General features: G+C 40.0%; 1 protein-coding gene across 2 annotated transcripts in view; it reads right to left on the bottom strand.

Annotated features, from left to right (window-relative positions):
* Nucleotides 1-7,182: 7,182 nt before the first annotated feature.
* Nucleotides 7,183-11,494, bottom strand: part of GCC185 (GRIP and coiled-coil domain containing 185 kDa) — a 145,199-nt gene continuing 140,887 nt past the window's right edge. For both annotated transcript variants that reach the window (XM_070082846.1, XM_070082847.1), the window contains exon 22: nucleotides 7,183-7,392. In XM_070082846.1, the coding sequence (XP_069938947.1) occupies nucleotides 7,325-7,392 (68 nt within the window). In that variant the 3' untranslated portion in view covers nucleotides 7,183-7,324. The remainder of the gene's footprint in view (nucleotides 7,393-11,494) is intronic.

Raw genomic sequence — 11,494 nt, 5'->3', positions numbered from 1 at the left:
TAAATCTATGGTGGCACAGTGGCCTGGTGGCTAAAGCTCCCGCTTCACACATGGAGGACCTGGGTTCGATTCCCGGCAGGTGGAAACATTTCGACACATTTCCTTACACCTGCTGTTCTGTTCACCTAGCAGCAAAATAGGTACCTGGGTGTTAGTCGACTGGTGTGGGTTGCATCCTGGGGGACAAGATTGAGGACCACAATGGAAATAAGTTAGACAGTCCTCGATGACGCACTGACTTTCTTGGGTTATCCTGGGTGGTTAACCCACCGGTATTAAAAATCTGAACAAAATCTTATCAGTTCACGAGACAGAATTCCTAGCTTTCTCTTCTGCCCGACAAATTTGTTTATCAGGCGTTTTACATAACAACGATGTTTGTGTTCTTTGGTGTTCTTTGCTGGGCGATGGACAGTATAAGGTGCTAAATTCATCTGACGACCACAGCCCTGTAGATTTATATCATTAGGAAACTCCTTCAGGATGGATTTAACATTGAGGATTACCGTCTCATTGGGGTATTTTGACATATCTTTTGAATTTGCGTATAAGTTCAGCAGAATCCTAAACTTTTTAACCCGTAATAAAATCCAAAAAAAGTGAGGGCAAAGTAAGCGCAATTTCTATTCCCATGAACTTTAAATTTCAAATTGATAACGTTATTTTCAGTATCATAACATTTTAGATAATGGTGAATGTGGAAATTTATTCGGTCCTAAAAGTTCCACAGGGCAGATACGGCATACAAAGATCCCAACATGACCATGTATGGAACAGCTGGATAGGGTGGCCCTTTTCGGTGAGCGCGCGCGAAAATTTGCCCTATAGCACCCTTAAGGTCTTAGGTCTACATTATTACCATCTACAGTTGCCTCAATAATCCTAATATTAGTGTACTAACAGTGTAAACTAGCTACTTCTTCCCTGAAGGGTAAATCTATCAATTAAGAAGTACCTTCCAACCACCTTCGCCAACCCAGGCGTGTGTGTGTTTTGGGTGGGTTTAACCTAGGTAGTAAATATTATTATAATAAAAAAGAAGCGCTAAGCCACAAGGGCTATACAGCAGGTAGTAAATAGGCCGATAATGTAGGCAAACACTAGGTTATGTTAGCCAGGGAGAACTGGCAGCCCAAGTTTGAATACTGGGGCATGAGCTAGAGACCGCAGTGCCCATTCTTCTAAGACTAGACACTGTCGGAACAGCAAGTGCCGTGATCAGCAGGTGGTGCCCCCACGTATCTTCACATACTAAACCTGGGGAAATCGGGTGGAGGCACCTCGACTTACCGTAGATGTCCTCCTCTGTCAGGCCCATACAGTAAGACAAGACCTCCCTTTTTTCTACTCGGTTCTGGCCAGTTTCTGGGGAAAATTGTGGGAGAGTTGAGCTGTGGGGCCTTTGTGCAGCCGGCAGTTCATGACCAGTACATACCCGCGTCTCTTGTCAGCCTAGAAGCTAGTGTCACTCTCTGCATAGTTAGTCTAGGGGATACACACCCCCTTGGAAACAGGAATTTCCGAGGTGCAGGCAGGTCACTAATATCGACCGAATATTGCAGGAATTAAGGCTCCCGGTTGCACGTGGTTCTGAGGGAAAGTCCACAGGGACTAAAGCTTAGGGAGGTTGAAGACCGAGACACATTCTCCAACACCAAGCAAGTTAGTCCTTCATATGTGTATGCAGGTGAGATTTCTTGTAACATCAGTCATTTATGAAAATCTGTCCTGTAAGCCACTTGTGAGGCTGAGGTACCGACCTCAGGGCTCGGTGTCAACAGAGCTTGCTATGGAGGCAGTCCAGACAAATTTTCACAGTGAACAAATTTATGAGCTTTATGACCAGTGGAGTCATAGATATGAATATGATCCCAATGAAGATAAAAACCCACAGCATGATTAACAGTAGACCTTACACTACAAAGTCGTAAGTAATATCCATACCCACTCTCCAGTGGCTTACTGCTGGCCGCACGCAAGCTGACGTACGAACCACAGCCCGGTTGGTTGGGTACTGACTTAAGGTACTTGTCCAGTGCCTTCTTGAAGACAGCCAGGGGTTTATTGGTAATCCCCCTTATGTATACTGGGAGGCAACTGAACAGTCTTGGGCCCCGGGCACTTATTATGTTATCTCTCAATGTACTCGTGGTGCCCCTGCTTTCGCCGGGGGAATGTTTCATCTCCTGCTGAGTCTTTTGCTTTCATAAGGAGTGATTTTCGTGTGCAGGTTTGGTGCCAATCCCTCCAGGACCTTCTAAGTGTATAGTATCATGTATCTCTCTCGGCTGCGTTCGAGGGAATACAGATCAAGGACCTTCACACCATCCTCTAACTTAGCACTTAAAGCAAGAGGCTTACGACTAGTCTTTTTATCACAGCTAAGCTTAGACGCCATCGTCAATGAGAGCTAACTAGCTAATTAAAGAGTAAACGAGAGAGAGAACAAGATACAGAGTTCAAACAATGTAAGAACACAAATTGAACAGGTAGTGGGCGATCACTTTGTCAGGCGAAATAAAGGCGTATTAATATGTGTCTACTTTTAGTTCATTCACCTACGTTTGTAAGAGTTTGTAAAACTTTTACCTCACAATATTTTTTTATTATAATAACCTCACAATACATACAAATACAGTGGGCTCCCGGTTTACGATCAGCTCCCAATGCGACCAATTATGTAAGTGTATTTATGTAAGTGCGCTTGTATGTGTATGTTTGGGGGTCTGAAATGGACTAATCTAATTCACAATATTCCTTATGGGAATAAATTTGGTCAGTACTGGCACCTGAACATACTTCTGGAATGAAATAATATTGTAAACCGGGGGTCCACTGTACTCTTACATTGTGTACAAGTTAGTACAGAATAAACAAACGGCAACGCACCATTTTTAGAGTGAACGAAGATGGTGATATTATCATCATAATAAAGTGCTAAACCCACAAGGGTCATAAATTGCTATATATAGAGTGAAGGCATACGAAAGGAATATTTTTCTACAGTTATCCCCCAGTGTTTGACTAGAGAAAACGTAATTCTTCAGACACTACCTACACAGCCGCTTTGTAAACAAATCTCATATTTGTCAATTTTAATTCTGTGAGTGTATGTATCATGTTTATATGCTATGTACCGTGTTTCTTACATAATTTTGAGGAAAATATCATAGATGGATTAATGAAAATGTCTATATTAATGTAAAATAAGACATTTAATGAGCCCAAGAAAGATGATTATTAAGTACTATTGGCATCATGAGTAGACTCTTAGCAGTTTTAATGTGTACCTGCACACCAGCACAGTGTTTAAGTATATTTAGGTACAGGTTCACATAAGTATAAATATCCGAGTACATATAAAATATGCAATAACTGTAAAACACTTGAAATTTTGGAAAGTTTCCAGACATAATAGATGTGGTCACGGAGAATGTAAATAAACTGGGTGGGGAGCGCCGTATTTGAAAGACCGTTTGCCGTATAGCAAATTTTGGTCATAATTTGACATCGCCATATTAGCAGAACGCCGTGAGGCGAAACGCCGTGAAGTGGGGCCCTGCTGTATATACATATATCCAAGGTGCTAGGGAATAGAGAAAAGTCAGTTTAAGAGTAGCAGCAGTCGGACCAGGCAAAGCTGACTGGAAGACAGGTAGCCCAACAGTCATGTCACAATCTGAGCGGGGTGAAGCGTGACCTAGTATTATGCAAGTCAAAGTATTAGAGATATTGTAACTTATGTTTTTTCTTCAATAGTACATACAGCATTAGGAAACTTTTGACCAGCAAAAATGCAAGGCACTTTCATCTGCTCAGATCAGGTTCGATGACAAGTTGGTTTACTCATGCCAGTTCATCACATGGTCTTTCTTGTTCCTGTGGGTAACACAAGAATTACCATGGTCATTCCTGTTGCAGGTGTATTTGTGCTTGCTCATTATGGACAGGTTCCTTCTAGGCTCTCACATACTTCTTAATGCAGTGTTTGGATGGGATTGTGTAAACTCCAACAGTAGGTACAGGAGGAGAGGTAGAGGGTTGTTTCCTGGGAAGGTCCAATGTTCTGCATAGGAGGACATCAAAGAAGTGAAGTCTGCCTTCATTCTCAAGCTTCAGAGTGAATTTGATGGCGAGCTCAGAGTTGATCTTGCCCAAGAGGTCATGGATATCTAATTCTCTTGGGTAAACCAAGAAGTTACCCATATACCATAACTAAGTCACAGTGCCAAGAACACTGGAAAGGAATCTTCAGTTTCAGAGTTCTCTATAAGTTGGCTAGTACATCACTCAGGGGCACTGTACATAGCTTAGCAAAAGCAGTCTGAAGAAACTGTCCTTATATCTAAGGAAGTTGAAATTGATGTGAAGGTCAATCAACTCACTAAATCTCAGTAAAGAAGTGGGAGGGTAGTCTTTAGTCTCACTGGTGATTTTCCACCCAAGTATGTGTGTGTGTAGCAATGTTGGTGGGAACGTTGGTGAACAAAGAGGAAACATCAAAGGAGACTGAGTTTGTTTCTTACGTCCATGATGGAAATACTGGAAGGAAGATCCTCAAAATACTTCAAACGTGCCAGGCTTATGGTCCCCAGGAGTACTGAAAGACTTTTAGCTCCATAGAGAATCAAATTCTCTATGGAGCTCAATAGGTAGAGCATACTTTCTTTCCCTGATGTTATTATTTTGCAGAACACTGGACAGTAATACTTTTTCCTTCAAAGCATGCAGAAAACCCATTAACAAGGATGACATGACATTTTTATTTTCACTATGACATACTAGAGAGGAATGGTAACTGACTTCTGAGAGTCCTTAACATTTCCTGCCCTGAATGTGTTGAAGACTGCTGTTACATCACACAAGCCTTCACACACCTCCACTTTATTCCCTTTTTAATTCAGGACTGCAGATGCAAGGTTCAGTCCATCCTACACTTCACTCCTACTGTACGAACTGCTAAGTAGTACTTTGTGCTTCCATGTAGAGATATGGCCAACAGAATAACCCAAGCTTTTGCCAAAAGCAACATCAATGTGGCTACTAAAATAACGATCAAGGGCCTTCCAAGAAACAACCCTCTAATTCTCCTAATTCTCTTCCTGTACCTACTACTGGGGACTACACAATCCAGTGTAAACAAGTCGGCCGTCTCCCACTGAGGCAGGGTGACCCAAAGAGAAAGAAAATCCCCAAATAGAAAATACTTTCATCATCATTCAACACTTTCACCCCACTCACACATAATCACTGTTTTTGCAGAGGTGCTCAGAACACAACAGTTTAGAAGCACATATGTACGTACAAAGATACACAACATATCCCTCCAAACTGCTAATATCCCGAACCCCTCCTTTAGAGTGCAGGCATTGTACTTCCCATTTCCAGGACTCAAGTCCGGCTATATAAAAATAACTGGTTTCCCTGAATCCCTTCATTAAATATTACCCTGCTCACACTCCAACAGATCGTCAGGTCCCAAATACCATTCGTCTCCATTCACTCCTATCAAACATGCTCATGCATGCCTGCTGGAAGTCCAAGCCCCTCGCCCACAAAACCTCCCTTACCCCTTCCTTCCAACCTTTTCGAGGACGACCCCTACCCCGCCTTCCTTCTCCTACAGACTTAAATGCTCTCCATGTCATTCTATTCTGATCCATTCTCTCTAAATGATCAAACCACCTCAACAACCCCTCTTCAGCCCTCTGATAATACTTTTATTAACTCCACACCTTCTCCTAATTTCCACACTCCTAATTTTCTGCATAATATTTACACCACACATTACTCTTAGACAGGACATCTCCACTGCCTCCAACCGCCTCCTCGCTGCTGCATTCACAACCCAAGCTTCACACCCATATAAGAGTGTTGGTACTACTATACTTTCATACATTCCTTTCTTTGCCTCCATAGATAACGTTTTTTGACTCCACATATACCTCAACGCACCACTCACCTTTTTTCCCTCATCAATTCTATGATTAACCTCATCCTTCATAAATCCATCCGCTGACACGTCACCTCCCAAGTATCTGAAAACATTCACTTCTTCCATACTCCTCATCCCCAATTTGATATCCAATTTCTCTTTATCTAAATCATTTGATACCCTTATCACCTTACTCTTTTCTATGTTCACTTTCAACTTTCTACCTTTACACACACTCCCAAACTCATCCACAAACCTTTGCAATTTTTCTTTAGAATCTCCCATAAGCACAGTATCATCAGCAAAAAGCAACTGTGTCAATTCCCATTTTGTATTTGATTCCCCATAATTTAATCCCACCCCTCTCCCGAACACCCTAGCATTTACTTCTTTTACAACTCCATCTATAAATATATTAAACAACCATGGTGACATTACACATCCCTGTCTAAGACCTACTTTTACTGGGAAGTAGTCTCCCTCTCTTCTACACACCCTGAGCCTCACTATCCTCATAAAAACTCCTTACAGCATTTAGTAACTTACCACCTATTCCATATACACGTACTTGCAACATCTGCCACATTGTTACCCTATCCACTCTATCAAATGCCTTTTCTAAATCCATAAATGCAATATGGGAACAAATTCGCTGGGTATTGGCACTCGAACAGCCTTCTGGAACAAATTAAGTTCATAACTCGATGTACCACACTTACTCACACGCACGCATGCATGCACGCACGCACGCACACGCGTACACACACACACACACTTACAGAAAATACTGAGAGGTATAGACAAGGTGGAAAGAGACAGGATGGTCCAGAGATGGGACACAGCAATGAGGGGTCACAGTTGGAGGCTGAAGACTCAGATGAACCACAGGGATGTTAGGAAGTATTTCTTTAGTCACAGGGTTGTCAGGAAGTTGAATAACCAGAGTAGTGATGTAGTGGAGGCAGAATCCATATATAGCTTTAAGAAGAGGTATAATAAAGCTCACGGAGCGGGAAGTGTGACCAGGTAGCGGCCAGGTGAAGAGGCGGGGCCAGGAGCTGTGAATCGACCCCCACAACCACACCTAGGGGAGTACACACACTCTCTCTCTCTCTCTCTTTGTGTGTGTGTGTGTGTGTGTACACACACACACACACACACACACACACACACACACACATTATCTAATGAAAATGTTCAACCTAATTTAAGTTGAAAAAGGCTTAGTATGTTTAAAAAAAAAACTATCATTTAAATTATTTTATTACTGTACTTGCTATTTTAATATTCTTATAATACACTTTGTATGTGTAACTGGAATCACAAAATCTTGTATTTCTGGGTGAAACTTAAAAACCAGAAATTAATGAAAGCTTAATTAACATAAAATTATCTGCTAGACCAAAGGTGTAGGTAACTGCCCCAACCTGCTTGACTACCTCCTTCTCCTTCATCACCTGAAACATAAAAATAATGGGTTTAAAAACTGCAGTTTAAATCAAGCAAATATGGAAAGTATCATTTATCTTACCAGAGCTTACAGGAGGTGCAAGGAGCCAATTTCAACAACTCTGATTTTAACAAGTTCAAAGCTTAAATTGTATTATTAGTAAGAGATATCACATTTGCTAAACAATTTATTACTGCCAAGAAACTTTTTAAGAAATTAACAATGTCTACTGTTCTTAAGACTCATGCCTCTGGGGTCTGTTCCACTCTCCCTGTGGACAACTTTTCATTAAATTATGAATGAAATTATCAAAAACAATAATAAAATGATGGAGACAAGAATAAAATCCTATAACAAACTACCATTTCTTTTTTAACACATCAGCAATCTCCCACCAATGTAGGATGACCCAAAAAAGAAACACTTTCACCATCATTCACATATAATCACAATTTTTGAAGAGGTGCTCAGATGACAGTTTAGATGTCACTCCAAACAGCCAATATCCCAAACCTCCTGCTTTAAAGTGCAGGCATTGTACTTCCCACATTCAGGACTCAAATCTGGGTAACTGGTTTCCCTGAATCCTCTCACAAAATATTACCCTGCTCACACTCCAATAGCTCGTCAGTCCCAAGTACCATTCATCTCCATTCACTCCTATCTAACATGCTCACATATGCCTTGCTACATGTCCAAACCCCTTGGACACAAAACCTCTTTTACCACCTCCCTCCATCCTTTTCTAAGACAACCCCTACCCCTCCTCCCCTCCACTACTGATTTATACACCCTCCAAGTCAACCTACTTTGCTCCAACCTTCGGAAATGACCAAACCACCTCAACAACCTCTCTTCAGCCCTCTGAATAATACTTTTAGTAACTCCACACCTCCTCCTAATTTCCACACTACGAATTCTCTACATAATATACACACCACACATTGCCCTTAGACATGACATCTCCACTGCCTCCAGCCTCCTCCTTGCTGCAGCATTCACAACCCATGCTTCACACCCATGCAAGTGTTGGTACCACTATACTCTCGTACATTCCCTTCTTAGCCTCCATGGATTACATTTTTTTTTTTTTGTCTCTACAGACATCTCAATGCACCACTCACCTATTTTTCCTTCATAAATTCTATGGTAAACCTCTTCCTTCATAAACCTATCCATTGACAAGTCAACTCCCAAATATCTGAACACATTCACTTCTTCCATACTCACTCACTCCCTCCAATGTGATATCAAATTTTTCTTTATCGAATTCATATGATACTCTCATCACCTTACTCTTATCTATGTTCACTTTCAACTTTCTTCCTTTACACACCCTCCTTTTTCATACCATTATATTTTGCCTAGTGACAAGAGGACCAGAGTTGTTAATCACTTAAATATTTATTGTAATACCATGTAATGTGTTTTCATAAAAACTACGATATTACACTTCAAAGGGAAAGGGAGAAGGACAAGGAGAAAAGGGGTAGGGAAGAGGGAAGAGAAAGAAAGGAGAGGAAGGAGGGGAGGAAGAGGAGTAGAACTAAAAGAACTAGGAGGAGGAGGAGGAGAAAGGAAGGGCAAGGGAGGAAAAAATGAGGAGGAAGGATGAAAAGAAATGAGGGGAAGGAGGAGAAGAGGGAGGGACAAGGAAGAGAGGGTGGGAGGTAGGAAGGGGGTGAGGGTTGGTGGAGGTAGTATTGGCTGGCTTTTCATTATTACATCTATCACTTTTGGTTAAATAAAATGTCTTGCCACCTACAATTCATTTTACATTTTATTTCTTTGGATTAGCAGTGTAAATAAACAATGCTTATTTATATCTGTACCACATCACATGCATACAGACATACTGCAGATATACATTGGTGACAAGTGATAATAATGTTGAATGAATTTAAGCACAACTGATCCAAGACAAATATCACTTGCAAAATATATATCATTAATCTTTAATGAATTTGTAGACCTACATTATAAACAGTTTAACATGCAAATGTAGAGCCACTGTATGTTGTAAATTGTGTAAGGATTAAAAGAAAGCAGAAGCTCAGGGATGACACAACTACTGATGTATACATGCTGCTAAGGCAGGTGAAGTTACTTTTTTATTTTGCCATACTGGCCATTTACCACCAAGGCATGGTAACCAAAAGAAGGAAAGGCATTCATCATCATTCATTTGATTGCTGTCTTGCCAGAAGCTAGTCGACACCACAATTCAAAAACCCTCTGAAATGTGAGACTCCTAGCTATCCTTCAGAATGCAGGCACTATGCTTCCCATCACCAGCACTCAGGTTCATCTACTTCATATATTTTTACATGTGTAGCTTATCAAATGCACTGAATTTTTTGTTAGCTTATACATGTGCTGTAGGCTCAGATTTGTTAGGTATAGATTGGTAAGTATCTTCTTTCAACAAACTGGTCATATCCCACCGAGGCGGGGTGGCCCAAAAAGAAAAACAAAAGTTTCTCTTTTTAAATTTAGTAATGTATACAGGAGATGGGGTTACTAGCCCTTTGTTCCTGGCATTTTAGTCACCTCTTATAACACACATGGCTTACAGAGGAAGAATTCTGTTCCATTTCCCCATGGAGACCTGTCAAGATATATTGACTTATTTAATTTTTCAAGGTGATTTTTTAACTTTATTTTTCTCTGTCTATCAGATGAATTAATATTTAGCATATATGCATGTATGATAGGCTCATATCTGTTTGGTACAGACACTTCAAGAAATGCCAATTTATTATTTAACCCCTTGACTGTTACAACCCCAAATCCTGAGGTGTCTCCTGGTGTTGCAAAATTAAAAATTAAAAAATTCTTATGAAATGATAGAGAATCTTTTCCCGATTGTAATGACACCAAAAGTACGAAATTTGATGGAATTATGCTCTCGCGAAGTTAGTGACCTCGGTGATATTTACGAATCTGCGATTTCACCCACTTTCAACCCTATTTTCGGCTAATTCCATTGTTCCAGTCGACCAAACTCATAGCTATTTCTTTAGAACTCCATTTTTTCTATCGATTGAGTATAAGAAACTGCCCATTTACCAATTTCAACTACCCAATAACGTGGTCAGAAATTTGCTATTTTGCCAATTTCACGAAAATTAAAAAATATGACAATTTCAAAACAGGGTCCAGAATGAATAATGCAGACATTCCTGGCTCTAAAATAACATTTTCTTTGTTCATCAGTCACGTCTCCAGGCCCCTCTGATATTACTCTTGCTTTCTATTTTGGATTTTTATTCAAACAAAAAATAGAAGATTTACTGTTATACAGACTACTGCAATATTGTAATAATTGTATAAATAACATCAACCCATTCATGACTGCATATCAGAATGGCTACTTGGACATTTATTGGAAAATGACATCATCTGTTTACTTTTGAACATTGGCAAAAATCAAACATTTTCACTAATTTGAGCTCCATTTCAAGGTTCTTTTCATAGTAAAACCAATCAAAATCAACTCTATTTCTATAAAATGTTTTCCATTCTATCAAATGAGACCAAGAAAATGAGAATAGAACCATAAATACTATATGAAAATAGACCACAAAGTCGGCATTTTAATTAAAAAAAACGGTCAGTTTTTTCTCATTTAAGTACTGTGTGCTGCAGGATTTTTTTTATATGGTGCACACTGACCACACAGACCCACTCTCTCACATGTGGGCCTACCAGCTTTCTCCTGCTTGATTTGAAGCCGCTAGAATTTATTAGTACGTATATATACGTCAAAAACGGTGGTTCGTAAGACATATATATACGACTAAAACAGTCAAAGGGTTAAAGGTTTCAAGCTAAATTTAAAATCGTTTTCTTCCACATCATTTTTTGGATTAAGGTTAATGATATTTTATCAAATAACCAAAATTATGTTCTTATGAACTAGTTAATTAACCCGTAAACGGTCCAAACGTATACTATATACGTTTTTACTGCTAGTGCCCCAAACGTATATATACGTTTTATGTGTCCTACATTTAACATTGCCACGATAAGCCTGAGTCGCCTAGACATGTGAGAATGGGTGTGAGCACTCACTGTGCACCATATTAAAATAATTGGGGATGCCTGGG

Source organism: Cherax quadricarinatus, chromosome 8 (assembly GCF_038502225.1).
Source record: "Cherax quadricarinatus isolate ZL_2023a chromosome 8, ASM3850222v1, whole genome shotgun sequence".
Classification (NCBI taxonomy): domain Eukaryota; kingdom Metazoa; phylum Arthropoda; class Malacostraca; order Decapoda; family Parastacidae; genus Cherax; species Cherax quadricarinatus.
Note: the sequence above shows the minus strand (reverse complement) of the source record. Positions and strands in the feature narration are given on the sequence as shown.